We start from the raw sequence: 21,455 nt of genomic DNA, 5'->3' as shown, positions 1-21,455 counted from the left end.
TATGACCTGGAAAAGTGACAGTGAAGGGAAGTATTCACCACCCTTAATCAATTTTTTCCTGGCCCCCTTTTTTGCTCATATGGCTCCTTTGAAGCGAACTTAAAGTCATGAGCCCTGGGTTTGCCTTGTGATGCTTGGCTCATTTACTTATTTTCCTTTCTTGTTTCCTGAGTAAAAGGAAGAATCAGTAGGCATGCTGAACTCATAAGGCTCCAGTTCTAAACAATGGAGTGCTTTGTAGACCAGTCTTGCACTCTTTTCAAACAAAACCTCTCATTCACAAGACAATTCTGCCTAAAGAACTCTGGAAGAGCTAATATCCTTCATGGCTTTATCGGAGCCAGCATGCGCCTGTTGAAAGGAGAGCATTCTTTATGAGCAGAGTGCCATTCAGCCTGGAGGGACTCAACAGTCCTCTCCCCCCATGGAGCAGCAACATGTTTTCATAAAGCCGCCTTTTTCCAGTAAGACATCTTTGTTTTCTAGTTAATGTGGCGGCTGGCTGACTTCCGCAAGCCAAATGTATGGGCAACGTGGAGCAAGAAACTGAGGTGCACGTGAAAAGAAAAATGCCAAAATGATTTCTGGCAGCTGGCAGATAATGAGGAGCCTTTGGCCTCTGCTGAGTGGCTGGCTAACTCGTGTGGTCACTTCAGGATGGACAGACTGGGACGGAACAGGCAATGGCCTATTCCCATAGTTAGGTTGCTTAAAACTTGAGTTAATTTGAAGCTTAAAATTTAAAGTCCTCTCCTTCACTGAACATCAAATCAAATCTTTATCATGGTCATAGGCCAGCATATCAAAATATAATACTAATTAAATGATGAACAACAGGCAATTGGTGGCCCTTTTATGACACTTGCAATGAGTAACCTCCTAATGGTGAGGCTGGCTGAACTGTTCCTCATATGTCCTCTCTAGGAAAGAGCAAGGTTAGAGAGACCTTGTCCGTCTTTCTTGCCTTGGAAGAGTGAACTCAAGGCCAGAACTTACATGAGTGAAGCCCATGGACATTCCTTCCCCTGTAGCCCCTATTGAAATGAAGTTGTGAAATGTGCCATTGCATGCTAGAAGCCAAGAGCAACTTTGTTATGAAATGTTTCACGCAGAACAATACTTCACTTACCTGAAAATAATATTTTGTTTCTCTGATAATTTATCTGTATAAAAGGAGAAGATTGTCTTTAGACGTACTGGCTATAGTAATAGAGGCTGGTGATGTTTTTTTCTGCCTTCTCTTCCTGGTTTTGGGGGCTGGAGTCTTAAATTCAGGATTGCCTTCTTTTGGGTTAGATTCTGATTTGAAGACGAGATGTTGACTGATGGTCCGAAATTGTAAGAAGCAAGAAGGCACACTGGGAGTTCCCTTCAGCCTCCCTTGACCTTCTTGGGAATTCCATTGGGACTCCTGGCCTTCTGCCAATTTTATGGGATGGGCAGCCAGTGTCCAAGCCTCACCAGCTTCTGCAACTCAGATCTTGCTTTTCATTGACGCCTGCTCTGCATCACAGTAAAGTAATATAGAGCAGGCATTGCTAACTTAAGTACAAAATACTGAACTCCTAAATTCAAGCATTTCTTGTGTTTATTTAGCACAGGACAGACTGGCGCTGCCCAAGGGTAGGAAAGTTTCCAATTCTAAATGCACCCTTTAAATCAGATTTGAATCTGTTCTACAGAGATAATTCTAGAGGCTACAAGACTGCCTTGCTATGTATCTCAGGGTAGCTAGCACAGTGACTCCTGTGAGCTGCTTGAGGAAATTTACTCAGGTTCTGAAAGGTTGCATGTGATTTTCATTGGCCATTTATGCCAGAATAATAGCCTCTGAATATCAGATGTTTATGAAAAGCTATTTTCTGAATTCTGAGTGTTTCATATATATAATTAAAAACCTGTTTGGGTTCAGTTGTGGGTTTTCTTTTTTAAATCCTGAAAATCTGGATTCTGTGACCGTCCTATATGATGCAGCCTGAGAACATTTATGTGATTCCTGTTTTACTACTCTGGCCCTTTGTAGCTATCCCTCTGGCTTTGGAGATTTCAGTAGGCATTGCCCACTCAATTGGAATATATCTTCAGCCATAGGAGGTACAAACTGGTTTCTCCTGTAGTTGCTATTATATAAAAACTGAGTTTCTTGATAAGATGGATTTTTGCCTATTGCTATATTCTTGCTCATTTTTCTTATTTCCACAAAGTCACAGAACTCGGGTTCCTACAAGACACAGCTCAATATTATTTCTCTCTCTCTCTCTCTCTCTCCCTCCCTCCCTCCCTCCCTCCCTCTCTCTTTTTCGCTCTCTTATATATATTGAACCAACAAAAGTGCAGTCTTCAAAATAAAAGCAATGTAGTTATACTAGTACACATATCATAAACCTATTTACATTTGATTTCTAATATCCGATTGACCTCACATAGGCCAAACAGGGACAACCAAAGAGCAGGATGTGGCCTGGACATTGTAAAATGCCCAGGTCTGTCCTATAGCCACCTTACCATCCTCTTCAGTCACTCTGAGGGCATCTTTTGCTGCTCCCTCAGAGAATGGCCGGATGATAACTCCCCAACCTTTTCCTCTTTATCATGAAAAGCAAACAGAGTAAGGAAGAAGTTAAATCAAATGCCCCTGGGCACTGCTTTTGCTACGCTCATTGTCCAGGGATGTCAGCAGAGAGGTATGGAAGCTTCAGTGCATTGGTTGGCTCAGTGGGGAGATGGAGTGCAGCTGCAAGAATATTTGCATGGTAGCACAATGTTTCTTCAAAGAATAGAAATAGCAAGGCTACTGGCTACATGGAAGAACTTGCAACTCACTTGCTCTTGCTCCTTTAAACTAGACCTAAGTATTTTATTTTATCAATGCATAAAATCCAAATGCAAAGCCTATTCTTACCCACATAAACTCAGTTTGGTTAAAATAAACAATTAAAAATATTGTCAACTTCTTTAAAAATTCTACCAGACATAAATACTCAAATTATACTGTGTATAATCTGTTGATTTGAAGATGTTTCTCCCTTCCAGGGTTGCAAGCCTGCTCCATGCACTGAGCTGAAGCATGCAAAGTAAACTAGTTGCCCCTGGAGATTCTCAGAAACTGAGTGAGGAGGTTCCCAAAATTATGAAATTGAGTGTTTGTGGAAGTATTTGCGTGCATGCGTGGGTGTATATATGTGCAGGCACAAGTCTCTGCTAGTGTTCTGCCCAGCTCCGGATTCCTGAGGATATTGACACACACCAACAGTCCTTATCAAATTTATTTAGTAGCAAGAATAAACCAAAGTACGGCAAAGGTTGGCAACCAGCCCAGAAAACAAGATACGATAAGACTTTTCCAAAAATGCTCTGATGAAAATTACAAATTGTTTCTAGCAAGAAATTTACTAACGGCATGTGACTTAAATAGGTTAAGGGAGTGGCCAATTATCCTCAAGCCTTACTCTCGAGGAGACCTCCTCCTCCTGAGTAGCCACTCCTGCCTTTTGGCAGCTCTGCGTGCTCGAGCATTGAGGAGAGACTCCTCCACTTCGCTATCTCCACTTGAAGGAGCCTCTGGAGGTTCTGAAGGCCCTGGCTGAGTCTCTGCCTCTGGCACCACATCCTCTTCAGCCTCCTCGCTGTCCGACACGAGCGCAGGCTGCTGGCACGACACCACACCAGCCTCCTCCTCGTCAGGATCAGCCATGATCCGCGCAGGCCGCTGGTGGGCCACAACAGCTAGAACAGAGTAGTATTTTCTCTTTGGGTAGATGAAGATAAGCCAAGCAAGCTCTTGGCAGCTGTAAGAAATGGCAGAATTGGAGTCAGTTGGATCTATAAACAAAGCAAAGCTGGAAGCACTTTGGATGGCTATCCAAATATGGAACACCTATGGCTCTTCTGTTTTTCTGATGTTAGAGAACCTCGGGACATCAATGTTGTGTCATACTAACCCAAATTTGGAGAAAGCTACTTTTCTGTGGCCAACAATAATACTTTCCAGTTCACAAAGCAAGGATATTTCTATGAATTGGGCAAGAGTTGTCTGAAAGGTGCTTTTTTTTCAAAAGACAAGGAAAAACAGCCCAGTTGCCTTTTGAAAAAGCAACTTTGAGAGAGCTATGACCTGGATGATTAAGAATCACCACAGACATTTGGTCAAGAGTTGGTTTCTCTTCCCTCTCTCTCTCTTTAGGGAATTGATGTTGCAGGGAATCCTGTGGCTGAAATATAAAAAGGTGATAATATGTTATTTATAGAGTTAATGCTTACAGATTTATTTTGAAGACGTGGGTTTATCCACACAATTAGGGGTAAAATCCAGCAGGTTCTGGAGAACTGGTAGTAGAAATTTTGAGTAGTTCGGAGAACCGGCAAATACCACCTCTGGCTGGTCCCAGAGTGGGGTGGGAATGGAGACTTTGCAGTATCCTTCCCCTGCCACGCCCACCAAGCCATACCATGCCCACCAAGCCATGCCCACAGAAAAAAAAAATTAATTTCACCACTGCACACAGCCCATTTGCCCCATAGCTTGAATAGGCCAACAACCAATTTTGGAGGGCGAGAAGAACAATGTTGCTCTGTACTCAACCAATGAGTTTAATACAATGAGTGCAATCAGTTAAATCTATGGTTAACATGGCCTCTAATATTTTCTAGAGGTACCTTTGCCAACCATGCTTTAATAGAACTGCACTGAAAGAGTTGCCTTCTAAGTTTCCTAGTTGAAAACCCAGCAGAAATGTCTGTGCGTTATAATTATTTTTCTTGTCCTTTGTTTTTTCCCTGTGTTTTTTAAATAGAGTAGCTCGAGAAGTCATGAGAGGCCAACAAGGCTGTATGGAAAAAAATATATTTTAAAGCTGATCATTGTATTTTCGTGTTATATAAATTCACTTCTGTACAATATATATAAATTCAATTTAATTTTGCATTATTAACTATACGTACACAGTGTGTGTGCGCACATACAAACACTTCTGCATGCATTTACACACAAACATAAAAGTATACATCTCCAGGAAGACTCATAATTGCACAGAGAACACCTCAGTTGGGACACTGTCCAGTGGGAGGATGTGATTGTCTATTGTCCAGACTGAGTCCCTTGCAAGTTATTGCTAAAGTCTAGAAAAGACTTTCTAGAAATGTCTTAAGCCATTTTAGAATCAATCTGACAAGAGCAGGACAGAAGCAGCTTAAGAGTGCAGTGTGGATAAGCCCTGTGATTGACTTAACCTAACAACACTTTAATCTGAAGTTTTAAAGCTGGTCCCTTGGGAGAGAAATATGCAATACTAAGACTATACAACAATCTGTCAAAACCAATAGACCAACATGATCAGAAGTCATTTCTTCTCTCTCATTCTTGTAACTGCTGGTAGAACGAAGTCCCAGCTATGACATCATAGCTGTGGAGAGTTACTGGCTGAGATGTGCACCATCTAAGGAAATGGGGGGGGCAGGTGGGAATAGATTTTTATACATAGTAAACGTAATAATTGCATACACTGCTCTTCATACACCCTTTAATGTATTCCTTTCTTCTATCCTCTCATACAATGGCCTTCACCTTACTGATAATATATTGTATATAATCAGCTGCATTAGGCTAAGGTCAAATCAAGTACTGTACTGATGTTCTCCGCTACAAAGTTGATAGCAAAAGATGTCGGATAGGCAATCAAGTTAAAGTATAATCAGTGCAGAATCTAATCAATGTTTACAATCTGAAAAAAGAGGGAGGGAACTGAAACATTTGAGTTTTTATACAGTGGAATTTTATCAGGCTATGTTGTGCACCTGCCAAAATCATCTTGTTGATGCAAAAGTTCACTGAAAAGGGGGGAAGTTCATCCGTACCTAAAATTAGAAGTGAACTGTATGTTTTTACCCCCTCCCCATTAATCACCATCACATTGTAAAATGTTGATTTCATTGTCTTATGCGTTGATCACATGCCTCTGGTTAAATTGGTCCTTCAATTTTCAGTTTCTTGCACAGTATGTCCCAATACTTACTTGCGTTTATTACTAAATTATGCCGTGGGAGGGAAAAAGGGAAGGAGTTGCAGTACTCGTTTGGGAGGAAAGGTGAATTTCCTGATCTGGCCAATAAAAGCTATAACCAGCTGGCTTCATCTGAATTGCTAATTTTTTTTCCCTAAATTGAGTCCAATGATACATTTTGATTAATTGCAATAAATGCACGTCCATCACAGAGCCACCATTTATGTCTTAATACATCGCTGTATGTATCCTAAAATTAAAAATCTCGGGCCTTTTATACATGGCACACATATTGCATTATGCCATCAGTTATTTATTAAACAAGCCCTAGAATCCTCTGAACTATAAACCATGATTAATAAACTACAGAACCTGGGTTCCACATAGCATACTAATTCAAAACAAAATCACATTTCTGCTTAGCACATTTTGTGTATCCTCTGTGTGTGTTTTTCTGCATATGCATTAGTATGCCTGTACATAGATTTAAAAAGTCACTGAAGTTTAAAAAGACATTTTAAGTCCAAGCAGTTCACTTGCAGTTTTATTATTCTCTGGCACAGTAAATTGGGGCACTTGAAATTTGATTACTTTAAGGCAGTAATGGAAAACCTGTAGCTTTCCAGATGTAACATAAATACATTTCAAAAACAGTGTGGTATAGTGAATAAGAGGTTGGACTAGGACAGGGGTCTCCAACCTTGGCAACTTTAAGCCTGGAGGACTTCAACTCTTAAAGGCTTAAAGTTACCAAGGTTGGAGACCCCTGGATTAGGAGCAGGGAAACTTGGCTGAAGTCTGCCCTCAGCTGTGGGAGCTCCCTGGGTGACTTTGGGTAATTTACTCCTTGCAATCCTACCTTCCTCAAAGAATTGTGGGGAGTGGGGAGGGAGAAGAAGAAAAGGTGGGATGCAAATAAAATAAATAATACTACAAACCCCAGCATCCCTCACTTTTGCTCACTTTTGCTCAAGTTCTATAAATCTGGCATATGTTTTCAAATTGAAGAATGATTCTGACAAATATTTTGGGAGTAATTGGAATATCATTTATTAGTAATATTTCTGAATAAGATTTTATTTTATAAGAAATTAAAATTAGATAATTTATCATGGTGAAGTATTTAGCATAATAACACATTGTTTCCTATGATATATAATCGTATTAAAACTTTAAAAATTGGGAGAAATTTATTAGCAATATTTCTCACAATTGGCAATGCTGGCTAAGGGTAATAGCAAAGTATTTAAAATATTTGAACTTAAAAAATTGTCAAACATGGTAAAAAAAAGAAAAGAGAAAATACTTTTCAAGATACTTTACTTTCATTATATTTAGGATCAGAGTTCTTGTTTAAGTAATTTAATCATTCTTGAGCCAGAATTCTGAAGTTTAGAGATGTTTTGCACAGTGGAAAATATATATATATATACTTGTATTTAAAATAATATATGATGTGGATGTATTTACTATTATGCTCTACTTTTAAAAAGTGCTCTAATTAATTATTTGGTCATGGTTTTCCATATGTCCACCAATCAGTCCACTCTAAAACTGTATTATATAAAATGCTCAAAAAAACAGCTATAATTCAGTCTTTTCACTTTGCCAGAGGAATATTAGCATACTTCAGTGCTCTTCCTGCTTCAGTTTTTGAGGGCCGTTACAAAAAAAAAACCCTGTGAGCTAAATCTCTGTCTTTGTGGTCAATCAACTCAGGTCCTGCTATATTGTACCATCTATAAAGACTTAGTGACCAGCCTTATAATTCCTTATCTGGTAAAACACCGTGGAAATTCTGATTTTTTTTGTGTGTGTGTGTGTATAGTTGTTAGCAGATGAGTATGATTCAGTTTCTTTGAACATAGCTAACATTTGTTATACTGCCTATAAAATTAGGCAGACTTTGATTAACCACTGAATAATCCACTACCATTTGTAATGTTTTATCTTGTTTTTTTACTTTATTTTTAATATGTATTTGTTAGTTCGTATTCTTTATCAATTTGAAGCTTCAGCCAAATGTCTTTTTTAATTACTAAGATTTGGAGAGAAGCCATTCTTATGTTCACAAATTTTCTTGATAACTGTCAGTCAGAAAACTTGCTAAATTTGATGGAACCTGACTACAAGATCAAGTTCCATGATAGTAACCTTTATATCTATAGAAATTTCTAGATATAGGGATTTTTTTTTAATGAATCGAATTGTTATAGCACTACTGTTGATGAGGGATCCTTGGTGCTCTCTGAGCTTGGTTGTTTTCTTGCAAACATTTCATTCCCCATACTAGGGTACTGTGCACTGATGATGTTACCAAATTTGGGTAATGAAATATCTGCAAGAAAACAACCAAGCTCAGAGTGCATCTAGGGCCCCTCATTTTAACCCTGAGCTACAAATATTCTCCTCTATATGTAACACTGTTCATGTAATGCCCATCAAATTCAGTGGGATTTAGGCACAAGATTGGGATTAATGCAAGATAACTTCTTCCAAAGGATAAAGATGATTAGAGTATGGTAGGGAGCAATACATCTGGCATTTATAGAAAAACAATTTTTAATAGAATTAAAGCTGGCTTTTCCCATACATCAACAACATACATTTAAATAACACTAGAGTAGATGTGTCAAACATGCGGCCTGTGGGTTGCATCCAGCCTGCAATAGGCTGCAGAGATGGCCCGCAGTGCCATCCCAAAGACGCCGAGGGACCGGACCAGTGGTAGGTTTCAAATTCTTTTATTACTGGTTCTGTGGGTATGGCTCAGTGGGCATGGCATGGCTTGGTGGGTGTGGCAGGGGAAGGATACTGTAAAATCCCCATTTCCTCCCCATCAGCTGGGACTTGGGAGGCAGAGAATTGATGGGGGCAGGGCCAGTCAGAATTTTTACTACCGGTTCTGCGAACTACTCAAAATTTCCGCTACCAGTTCTCCAGAACTGGTCAGAAACTGCTGAAACCCACCTCTGGACCGGACCCTGCCACCCCAGGACTGGTCATGCCTACCCAGTCAGCCATGATGGCCACGCCACACACACACCCAGCTCCCCAAGGGCAAACAAACTCTTGATGCAGCACGTGACGGGATCCTGATTTAGAGCAGGGGTGAAATCCAGCAGGTTCTGACAGGTTCTGGAGAACCAATAGCAGAAATTTTGAGTAGTTTGGAGAACCGGCAAATACATCCTCTGGCTGGCCCCAGAGTGGGGTGGGAATAGAGATTTTGCAATATCCTTCCCCCAGGAATGGGGTGGGAATGGAGATTTTGCAGTATCTTTCCCCTGGAGTGGGGTGGAAATGCAGATTTTGCAATATCCTTCCCCTGCCACACCCACCAAGCTACACCACGCCCACCAAGCCATGCCCACAGAACCGGTAGTAAAAAAAATTGAATTTCACCACTGATTTAGAATCTATAAAAAAGGGTTACCAAAAAGTAGGTGGTCTTGCAATCATGACTGAAAACACTTACATTGTTAATTCACAAACTCAAACAAATACACAGATACTAATTTCCACTTGACTCTGGGATAGTATATAGATTTATTCCCTAACAGTTTTGCTGAGTTCAGCATGTCTTTGATTGCAATCACCTATTTATTTCAGCTCAGATTGTGATGGTATAAAAGAACCTGGGGAATTTGCTGTGCACTTGAGCTCTTGAAAAGAGCTTTGCTGACTGTTTCCAGCTGAGGAAGAGGACTTCCTGCCTTGTTTTTCAGCACAAAAGGCTTGGCTCGGCCTCCTATTGAATATCCAGGCTCTTTAGACCTCTGTTCACATCTGACCTGGCTTTTGTGATCATTCCTATTGCCACTTTTGAACAATGATAATAGGACACCCTAGGCCAGAGGTGTCAAACTCGATTTCATTGAGGGCTACATCAGGGTTGTGGTTGACCTTGGGGGCCAGGGTTGGCATGGCCAGCTCAGGCATGGCCAGCTTGACATCACTCATCAAGGCTCCGTTTTTGGCAATGACAGCCTCCTGCAGCCCTCTGCCAGTGAAAATGGAGCTCGGGGAGGCCATGCATGGCCCTCCCAGGCTCCATTTTCATTGGCAGAAGGCTGCAAGAGGTTGTCACAGCCAAAAATGGAGCCCAGGCGGGCAGCGTGCAACCTCCCCAAGCTCCATTTTCATTGGCAGAGGGCTGCAGGAGACTGTCACAACCGAAAATGGAGCGTGTGGCCCTCCCAAGCTCCATTTTTGCTGTCAGAGGCACTGCAGGCCAACCCTTCACTGTTTCCAGAGTGGGCCCGCGGGCTGGATCTAAGCACCCCACAGGCCGGATCTGGCCCCCAGGGGCCTTGTGTTTGACATCCTGCCCTAGGTTGTCTCAAAGCTTTGTTCTGGATTTGAGCTCAGAGGATTGGATGAGGGTGCCTCTTGAAGTCATCTAGAAACTTTCCCTTCCCTTGAAGAGGAGGGAAGAAGGAGAAATGTTCATGCCCTTTGTGGCTCATTTGCTCTTCTATTATGAAGATGTTTTCATGTCCCTGTTCAGTGTGAAAAGAATAAATGAAACACTTTTTGAGTGTTTTTTTTTTCTTTTGTAAGATGGACATTCTAAATTTGAAGTGAGACAAAAAAATGGCTGGTTACTTTCATTCCCCTTTTTCCGGAGGTGGGTTTCAGCAGGTTCTGACCAGTTATGGAGAACTGGTAGTGGAAATTTTGTGTAGTTCGGAGAACTGGTAGTAAAAATTCTGACTGGCCCCGCCCCCATCTATTCTCTGCCTCCCAAGTCCCAGCTGATCGGGAGGAAATGGGGATTTTGCAGTAACCTTCCCCTGGAGTGGGGTGGGAATGGAGATTTTACAGTATCCTTCTGCCATGTCCACCAAGCCATGCCACGCCCACCAAGCAACAGCCACAGAACCAGTATTAAAAAATTTGAAACCCACCACTGCCTTGTTCCTATGTTTACCATAAGTGGGGACATGTTGGACGTAAATAAAATCCAAGCATTCCAGAAATCCAAGCAGATAGTAGAAAGCTGTTTTGCAAAAGTGGGACTCTCAACTGATTTTTTTTGACATTTTCAACTGAAAAGCATGAAAAATATTATCCTTCCTGTCTAACATACTTATTTCAGACTTTATTGAGCCTGTCAGCCTCAACATAATACCCTCCGTATGGTTGGATTATAATTCTTAAAACCCACAGTTATTGCTTTACCAGCTTGCTGGCTGTGGATGAGGAATATTACAGAGCAACACATTTCCAGTTCACGACATTAAAAAAAATAATAATTTTAATTTTAATGATATTTTTAAAAAAGAAAAAAATGACATTGATTTTCCTAAAAGGAAGTGGAATTAGTAGTAAAATAACAGGAGTGAAAGCTTAAATTACATTTGTTAGGATTTTCCAGACGGAGGAATGAAAAAAAGTGCTCTTTTCTCTTGTCCATGAGCCTGTGCACAATTAGCACAATTATTAAGCTGAGAGAAGAGATAGCAAAACATTTCATATTCAGTACAACAGTACAAATTCAGTACAAAGAGATAGCAAATCATTCCAATTCAGTACAAGTGGAAATGAAAATGTGGGCATTAAACACTTACAAGATGCTTCCTCTCCGATTTCTGTTTTGTGCTCTTTTTTTAGCAGACTCGCATCAGTGCAGACTTTGTTATTTTATGCATTATCAGCCATTTGCTGTCCCAGACTATCAACTACTACTGATTTACATTTTTGAGAACTAGACTGAAAAATGCATGTGCTTCTAGAGAGTTTGTAACTTGGGTAATTATCTACATGAATGGTTGAATTAGTTATGCAAATTCATTATAACTATTTGGCACCATTACCTTGCTGCATGAAGTATAAATCTTTTTTTTTCTTTGCTGGGTTAAAAACTAATATTGTATTAGATAAAATGTACAAATATTCTTGCCTCACAGACAGATTACCACATTAGTGTAGTGAAGTGATTCAGGGAACTTTTCATGTTATTTTTTTAGACAAATGGAACTTGCACAGAGCTTCAACTTCCACATGTGTTTTCTTGCAATGTACAGATTTTGAGGTGGAAAAGGAAGGGTATGTATGGTGCCCATATGTAGCATTGCTTCTTAGTCCCTAAACACACAAAAATAACTTGAAGAGGAACCCACAGTTCTCTTCAAATGTGCTAAGTCTAACCACAGAAAAAAAAACCCAGCAGAAATCCCACAAGTTTTCTTCAGTACTGCAGCTATAACAAAGGTCTTCTCACTGCTATACCATGCAAAAGTGAAATAAAGCAATTTGCTTGTGTAAGCACACACACAGGTCCATGTTTTTACTTGATGTTGCTGTGCATTTGTCTGACTATATGCAAAAAAATAAATCTGGGAAGCAATGGCATCTTTCAGAAACCATGACAATGTCAAAATAATGAGATATGCCATCATGCCATTACTTAATTGGTATTATTACATAATGATGTCATGACACTTGATGCAAATATGTAAGTTGCATTATTTGTATTATGATGTAATGATCATGTTTCACCCTTCCCCAACATGCAAAACACTATAAGATAAAGTAGAACTTTCTGCAAATGGGAAACTGAGCTTTACATAAGCTCTAGTGTTGCAGTGATTTAAAGAAAGGCTACTTTTACTGCATTTTCAAATACGTGAGCCAGAAATACATAATGTTCATATTTTAAGATAGACATGTGAAGTCAGAAATCTGGAGATGCTTTCAAAGTGGATTTTTCTACAGAAATGATGTAATATTTTGAATTATCTTGCATAATATTTCAGGCTTCCACTTTTTCTAATTGATTTTGGCTAGTTTTCTACCAATGGATAAAAGGAAAGAATATTGGAAGGCACTAATTCTGTTCGTTAGATTTTATCTATTCAAAAGTCTTGTTTTCCATTTGCCTTTAGGTGTCACCAGTATATTTTCAAATATGTTTCTGTGCAAATTGCAGTCAAATGGGCTAGAAATTGACTTAAAATGACAGAGAGCTAAGATCTTTCAAATCAAAACAGCAGCAATTTTGTAGAAATCAGAAAGGTACATGTTGTAGGTAAAATTTCCATGAACCAGAGAGACATATTGCTTGGAATACTAAAGCAGCAAAGATCTTCAGTTGTGGGTGATCTTCAGGAAGGATCAAGCACAAATTCAACCTTAGGTTTTTCTGGTCCTCTGAAAAAGCGCTTTCCAAACTTTTCCAGGCCTTGGAACCTGTTGATTAAAAAGAAATTCCCTAATCAAGAGACAAAGCTCTAGTGACAGAAGATTGACCGTCACCGTGAACTTTCTTCTTTCTCCATTAAGTTCTCATGAAAAGTTAAAAGAACTCCTTGTGAAAAACCTTGTTTTAAACCACACTACAGTTCTCTCTGCATTATGGAAATGGAAATGGAGAAAATGGAGAAAAACCATTTTCAAGGGGACGTGGTGGCTCAGTGGCTAAAACACTGAGTTTGTCAATCGAAAGGGCAGCAGTTTAGCGGTTCAAATCCCTAGTGCCGTGTAACAGGGTGAGCTCCCGTTACTTGTCCCAGCTTCTGTCAACCTAGCAATTTGAAAGCACATAAAAAGTACAAGTAGAAAAATAGGGACCACCTTTGGTGGGAAGGTAACAGTGTTCCATGCGCCTTTGCTGTTTAGTCATGCCTACAGACGTCTTCGGACAATGCTGGCTCTTCAGCTTTGAAACAGAGATGAGCACCACCCCCTAGAGTCGGGAACAACTAGCAAGTATGTGCGAGGGGAACCTTTATCTTTTTAAGGATGCAAACCTGGAGTTTTGTACTAATGCCCATCAGCAGCTCAGTTACGGGATCTCATATTTGCTATCAATGGCAATAATCCTAAATAGTCAGAATTGGCAGCTTTATTCAGTGCTTATTGTTTCAGCTTGTTATACAGTATGCCTTTTTTACAGTGAGGTGGCTTAATAGCAAAGTATAAATTTAATGAAGCTGGAAGTAAGTGACATAGAATGACTCATCTGCTAATTCTTCTGCTTTCTGTATATGTCCTCAGAAAAACATAATGCTGACTGTTGCTGAAAGGCTGGGGATCCAAACTAGAGATGAATCCGGGGCTTTCTGAATCAGGCCAGCAAGCTGCCCCCCACACCTTAACTAAGGATCTCCCCAGGTAACTTGCTTTCTTTTCTTTTCTTTTCTTTTCTTTTCTTTTCTTTTCTTTTCTTTTCTTTTCTTTTCTTTTCTTTTCTTTTTTTTGGGTGCCCCTTGAGAAATGTTGAGCGAGGTTCTCTATCTGGAGCCATTTGAAGAACTCACCCACCCACCCAATTTCTCTGCCCACATATTTGGGGACAACTTGGCTCCTGTTGTTCTTGTCGTTATACAGTGAACTGTTTCTATGAATCAGATATGTTCAGCAACTTAGTGAGATGAAGAAACAGAGATCCAGAATGGTCAATGCTTGTAAAGCTGAAAGGAAATGAATTACCAGCTGTGATTAATGTTTCCTATAATAGCTGTGTCAATATTTGGTGCACGTGGTCAAATTCTCATTGCTTCTTGCGTACATCATCTTGCTTAGGAGATGGAACTGCCTGAAAGTACTTGTTTGTGTACCAGTTTGTCCCATAGTCAGTGCTGCCCATCCCAGCAGGCGTCCTCCTTTCCAGAGACCTTGGGAGAGGCTGATGTCTAGTTGCTTTTTAAGTAATTAATAATTTGGAGTGGAAAGTAAGCAGAGGGCTTGCCTAGTTTTTTAAGTTGGAGGGAAGCAATTTCACTTTGTATTCCATACACACTCACACACACACCGTGGGAGTGAGAAGCTGCTCCCAATCCGCCTGGGGTTCAGGCCTCTAACTTTTGGAGACTTATGTTTCAGGGGAAGGTGAGGCTCCCAACCTACTACTTAAGTGAAAGTTGAAAGACAATGTATTTTAATGAGGGGGAAAAAAGGGCAACACTATTACTTGAATATCTGCCTTGTTTCTTTGACAATCATGTTATGTCCTTAAGTAAGCAAAGGCACACCTTAATTGTTATACAGATGTTTGATTAAATGTGGGAATCTCATTATCGTTCTACTGTATATTCTCTAAAAGCAGACTGAAAAGATCAAAGCCATGAGTTGTGGAAACTGGAACTTAAAAGCGAGTGATGTTTGTGGTGCTTCTTTAGCTAGGCCTGCGTTCAGCAGACCTAAGTATTTGAACCTTAGTTCTGCTAAATCTTTCCTGAAGCCTTGGGCCTGATTTATTGAGCCAATGCAATAAATTGTCAGCCACGCAGAGTAGTCAGAAACTTTACAGGCTTTGAGATTCCACACACTTTTGACTAACCAGAGTATCAAGACTCTAGGCCTGATATTAGTCATGCCTGATCTAATTTTTGGTTCCTAATCCATTTCCGTTCAAAAAAGAGACTTTATTGGATCTATGTTATTAGAAAAACAGGAGAAAATGATGCCATAGATCCAAGTTTTAAATGGCTTTTCAAGCTAGCAGCCAAATGTAGAAAATAACTTTCCTTGGAACACCAATTATGTTATTCTTATTTGAACATATGCTATCAGGTGTTTGAGATATTTTTTCCTCCTCCAGTGCTACAGTTTGATAAAAAATAACTCAGTGCAGAGTTTGCATGCATGTTGAAAGTTCCAGATTTGTTTCTTGGGACCTCTGTTGCATACAGAGTTCTGAAAAACAAAGATTGCGGAAAGCCTTCTATCTGGATCTTTGGGGAGTTGCTTCAGTAAGAGTCAATAATAGTGAGTTGGTTGTTCCAGTGTTTTGACTCAGCATGAATTATATTATCTAGAACTTGATCATTAGTGCTCTTTACCCTCATAGATTTTCCAAAAGATGCCAGTGAATCTTTAATTATTGCTATGTTTGGAGTAAACAAACACAGAAGTGGAATGGAAAGGAATGGTCATTGGACAATTTGTGATGAGAAAGTCAGATAGCTACCGAGGCAGTTCTTGCTGGTAATATGACCCAATGGCTAGACAAATCACTGTGGGTATATGTTTCAAAGTAGCTCCTTAGAGAAGAGACTTTTTCGGCCTAAAATGTATTCTTAAAGCTGGTATGGCCTGAAAAACAGATCCCTCTCCCATCCCTCCAATGCATGGAAGGACTTGGTGTCTGAACAAGAGTAAGGAATCATAATTGACGTGCAAATAATCCCACATGAGAAAGGAAGGAGTGATACAGCAGCTTGCTGCCATAGCAGGACACCTCTTCTCCTTCTGCCCTCTAACAAGCAGATGCCAATCTTCCCAAAGAGGCTGGTGTTTTGAACAGGAAGTTTGTACTGCGAATCACACCACAGCCGTGTCCTTAGTTAACCCACATTTCTCTCATAGTTGGCCTAATGTGGAAATAATAACACTGACCTACCTTGCAACACCACTGCAAGGATGATTCCAGAGATAATAGACATGAAGCGTTTAAATAGTGACTGATCAACAGTTCTAACTCCCCTGACTTTCTCACAGCAGATGGCAGCATGTAGCCGACCTTGATTGATCTCAGAAAAGCTACACAATATCAGAAACTGATTAGTTTTTGAATAGACTATGGAGGCTGTAGGCTACATTGGGAAGTTAAAGAAAGAATCCCCAGAAGGTAGTAGTAGTAGCAAATCTCTTGTATATTGTTATCACTGGAGGTTGAATTTGAGTCACAGAAGACTTTATCTTACTTTGACATTTTTCCATATCTCTCAAGCTTTGTTCCGTATTTCTCAAATATCAAGTTGTCTGAGCCTTTTAAACAAATATGTGCAAAGCCCCTTGGATCTGATTTCTCCAATGCTGGTGGAGGAAGATTGGGTATTTCTGGGGAGAGATTTGCATCTAGCCAAGTTCAGGGATTCCCATGGTTATTGGACCATTTGTGCGCAGTGCTTAATGAAGTACCTGTGCTGGCATAGTAACGCCTAGCCAGTATCTGGAATTATAAGCACAATGAACTTTATGACTCAGCCAAAAAAACCCTCAGACCATTATGAAGTGGATGGGACACAAAGGGGTACCTGAAATACAACCTTGGAGGCTTCTGCAAGGGAGGCTGTGCCTGAGCCCTAGATAAGGCAAGAGTGACAGTAGAGTCATGGAGTGGCAGTGAATAAGGATCAACAGAGTGGAACTAGTTTCCTTTCTCTTTTGGCCAAGACAAATGTTTTTAAAGAGCAGTGAGCAATGCTAGCATTTGCATTTTCTATGGCAACCTTCCCCAGATTTATTGGGACTACCACTGTGAGAATACCCATCCAACATGGGTGTCTGGAGCGAAGGCTGATCCAAGAGCTGATGTATTTAAATGTATATACTGTGATACCTGTCCAGAGGGATGTTTCTGTACTGTGGTTCTTTAAAAAAAATGCTTGCTGTTAGAGTGCGAAAGCTCCCAATCATATGTACACATTTCATCCTTAAGTCTTTTGTAGGATTGGTGGGACTTCTTTTCCCCCCAAGGGAGGAAAAAAAACCTATTCAGTGCGTTTTCGGAGACACCGGAAACATATCAGTTCTCAATCCTAGGAACAGAAGTGGTATGCTTGCCTGTTGATCTTTCAGTTGGAATCGCTCAGAATTTGCCATTTTGAGAGAGAGCCTGTCGCAAGGCCTCAACTAAAGAGGTGACAGAGCAGATGGTCAGATTCTGAACATACCTGCTGCCTTGAAATTTAAGGTAGACCAAGAAGTTTTGCCTTCCAATTATTAATGACCGCAGAATTAGAATAGGGCCCATAGAAAGAAAATGATTTTCTTGTGCAGGCCTGAGATCCAGACTCTTGTAAAAATCAATAAAACAAGAAACATACCAACACCATGATCTTGACATTAAAACACTAATCCGTTAAAAGGCCTCTGTGAATGTTTTCTAACTCCAGTGGGGGGTTTCTACCAGTTCGCCCTGATTCGGGCAAACTGGTAGTGGCGGTGGCGGGAGGCTCCGCCCACCCATCCAGACGTCATCACAGACTCTCTGCGCATGCGCAGAAGCGCTGTGCACGAGCAAAGTGAGCACTTGCGAGCACACGCTCACAGCTCCGAACCAGTAGTGAAGGTAAGTGGAACCTACTACTGTCTAACTCCCTCTAAAACTTAACTTGACATTTTCTTCAGCTCCAATAACAAGTTCAACGACAACATGCACCCTTCCTGAAAAAAGTAGAATGAGCTGTCTATGATCAGTATATCTGCTAGGATCTGCAATAAGCACTCTCAGAGGGGGAGGGTGACCTATGGGGAAGGAGATAGCCCCTGTAGTAGCTAGGACCTAAGCAGGAGTGAAATCCTCCCAGTTCGGACCGGATCGCCCGATCCAGTAGCGATGGCAGTGGGTGGTTCGGAGAACCGGTAGCAAAAATCCCTGTGCCCCCCCCCCACCATGCCCAGCTGAGCCGCACAATCATCAGAGGCTTTTTTTTTTAACTTTTAAAAGCATTTTTCCTACAACCTCTTCCGAAGAAAAAATGCTTTTAAAAGTAAAAAAAAAAAAAGCTTCTGATGATCACATGGCTCAGCTGGGATCATCAGAGGCTCTTCAAAGCATTTTTTTCTGCAACCTCTTGGCCAAAGAGGTGGTAAAAAAAATGCTTTGAAAAGTCTCTGGCAACTCCCAGCTGAGTTGCCTGATTGGCAGAGGCTTTTCAAAGCATTAGAAAAAATGCTTTGAAAAGTTAAAAAAAAAAAAAAGTTGGCCACGCTCACCCAGTCACATTAAACCCACCAAGCCACGCCCACAGAACCGGTAGTAACAAATTTCACATTTCACCCCTGGACCTAAGCTTTATACTGTACATCATCCTGGACTTTGCATGAAACAAAATGCTGCTGTCCCTAACAATTCATAGTTTCAAACTATTGCCATTTAGTTCTCTATAAAAAAAATATGGCATACAAAACTGCATGTACTAGGAAGAAATGTACATGAAAATATAGATCTTGATAAAAATAAAATGCACTGTTGAACATTTCTACAGAAGAAAATGTTTTTTCCCCAGACTGCAAATTAGGAAAACTGAATATGCAAAGATACTTATGTAAAATATATACTTTCATTTAGCTTTTTTTTTTAAAGTTACAAACTGATGCAGAAACAGAATAAACTGAATTTCAGGTAAGACAAATGTAAAAGTGTACTGAAATTTTCAGGTTTATGCCTCCCTAAGCTTGTCAGCACAAATCAGCAAAGAACTTAATTATGTGTACTCGAACATGATTAATTTGGTCCAACCATACAGCCATTTCCCATAAAACAAGCAATGTCATGTAAATGAGGCCATTCTTTTGGAGATGTCCATGTTAAGTAGCCAGAATGTAGGAAGCAAGGCTTAGGTTTTTCAGCTGAGGAATCGGCTAGCAACTATCTCAAACATCTCCATTAATTCAAAATATTGCTTTAAAAACAAAAGATGAATTCTGAGCATTGGGGGTGGGGGGGGTGGATTATTTTACAGGGAGATCTCTTCAAATGATGGCCATGTTGATGAAGTGAGATGAGCATATTTAATGCCTCTATTCCCTCACCTGTTGTTCATTGGTTTTTCACCTGCTGTTTTAACAATAGCCTGATTTGTATGTCTTTTTTGTCTCCAGATTTCACCTAGTTGATCCTCAGTTCTTCGGTTCCAAATAAACTCATTTCTGGTGGACTCTTATCCAAATGTCCTCTGAGAGAGACCTCCCCAGGGAGGCACCTCGGTAACCAGCCATGGGAAGCGTCTACACGTACTACTTCAACAAGGACAAAATCTTCCAGCACTACAACTATACTAAGGATAAGCTGGAGAAAGATGAGTCTCCACTGACTCTCATTGCCACTCTCACCATTGTGCTCTGCTGCTTCATTATCCTGGAGAACCTGCTGGTGCTCATATCCGTCTGGAGGAACAAGAAATTCCACTCTGCCATGTTCATCTTCATTGGCAACTTGGCTTTTTCGGACCTCATGGCTGGCTCGGCTTTCATAGCCAACATTGTGCTCTCAGGCCCAGCCACCTTTCGCCTCACTCCAATACAGTGGTTTGTGCGAGAAGGCACTGCTTTTACCACCCTGGCCGCTTCGGTCTTCAGCTTGTTAGCCATTGCGATTGAACGACACGTGGCTATCACCAAGATGAAGGTCTACACTAGTGACAAGAACTGCAGGATGATGATGCTGATTGGGGCCTGCTGGGTCATCTCAGCCACCATTGGGGGGCTACCCATCCTTGGCTGGAACTGCATGTCTGATCTCGAGAAGTGCTCCACTGTTCTGCCCCTTTACTCTAAAAGCTACATTGTCTTTGTGGTTACCATTTTCACTGTCATCCTCTTCTCCATTGTGGTCCTCTATGTCCGGATCTACCGCATCGTCCGCTCCAGCCATGCTGAGATAGCCAGCTCCCAGACAATGGCCTTGCTCAGGACAGTTACCTGTGTCCTGGGGGCCTTCATCATCTGCTGGCTGCCTGCCTTCATCATCCTCCTGATAGACGCTTCATGTGCTAGGAAGTCTTGTCCTATCCTTTACCAGTCAAAGTATTTCTTTGCCTTTGCTACCCTCAATTCAGCCATTAACCCCCTCATTTATACCCTCCGCAGCAAAGACATGAGGAAGGAGTTTCTAAGGGTGCTTTGTTGCTGGGGGATGATGGGGCAGGGAAAGCCAGCAGAGCGTTGCATGATCCCTCTCCGCAGTTCCAGTTCCTTGGAGCGGTGCACTCCAAAACAGGATCTTCCCACTTTATCTTTCATGAAGGAACATTCCACGTTTGTGTGAAAAGGACACCAAGAAAGGAACTGTGGCCCAGCCAGACAATGGCAAAGAATGGTGGGTGGGATTGGACCCAAGAAAGCGGTACAAACCTGATGAATATATTGGTGGTCAAATCAACCTGCCTTGGATTTACATGGTGGTATCCATTTGTTCACTAAGACCTGCACAGTATTATGATTTTATGTTAGGAGTGTGTGTGTGAGACAGAGTGATTGGCTGATGAATGGTTGAGTGACATGAAGTGGGGAGGCCGGGTAGCTGCTGAGCTACCAAGACTCTGATTTGGTACGATTCTCCTCTTTTCTAAAAATTGCCCTTGCCTGTGTATAGACCCACAATTTTTTTTAACCTGCATCTCCGAACCATTCATTCTCCTCTTTGCACAAAACATCCACCTACTCTTCCCTGGAAAGCAATTGGTTGCTTGGATCAGTTAGGCCGTTTGCAAGCTTAGTTGATTTAAACCAATCTTCAATTTGAGGCACACAAGATTACAAGGGCTCCTAATCCCAACCCCTTGAACCCTCTGGGTTACCTGTCTAGAGGTAGTCCTTGACTTACAACCGTTCATTTGGTTGACTTGACTTGCAACCATTCAAAGTTACAACAGCACTGGAAAAAAAGTGATTTACGACCTTTTTTCACACAACCGTTGCAGCATCCCCAGAGTCACAGGATAAAAATTTGGATGCTTGACAACTGACTCGTATTTATGATTGTTGTGATGTACCGGGGTC

At 40.9% G+C, this 21,455-nt stretch overlaps 1 protein-coding gene across 2 annotated transcripts in view; it reads left to right on the top strand.

Annotated features, from left to right (window-relative positions):
• S1PR2 (sphingosine-1-phosphate receptor 2) overlaps nt 1–20,915 on the top strand; it is a 64,272-nt gene extending 43,357 nt beyond the window's left edge. For both annotated transcript variants that reach the window (XM_070935214.1, XM_070935216.1), the window contains 2 exons: nt 14,001–14,117; nt 19,557–20,915. In XM_070935214.1, coding sequence (XP_070791315.1) covers nt 19,672–20,721 — 1,050 coding nt within the window. In that variant the 5' untranslated portion in view covers nt 14,001–14,117; nt 19,557–19,671 and the 3' untranslated portion in view covers nt 20,722–20,915. The remainder of the gene's footprint in view (nt 1–14,000; nt 14,118–19,556) is intronic.
• Nucleotides 20,916–21,455: the final 540 nt, after the last annotated feature.

Source organism: Pituophis catenifer, unplaced genomic scaffold (assembly GCF_029215685.1).
Source record: "Pituophis catenifer annectens isolate HBS135680 unplaced genomic scaffold, rPitCat1.0.hap2 SCAF_2, whole genome shotgun sequence".
Classification (NCBI taxonomy): domain Eukaryota; kingdom Metazoa; phylum Chordata; class Lepidosauria; order Squamata; family Colubridae; genus Pituophis; species Pituophis catenifer.
The sequence above is the reverse complement of the archived record's forward strand: the minus strand, read 5'-3'. Positions and strand labels throughout refer to the sequence as shown.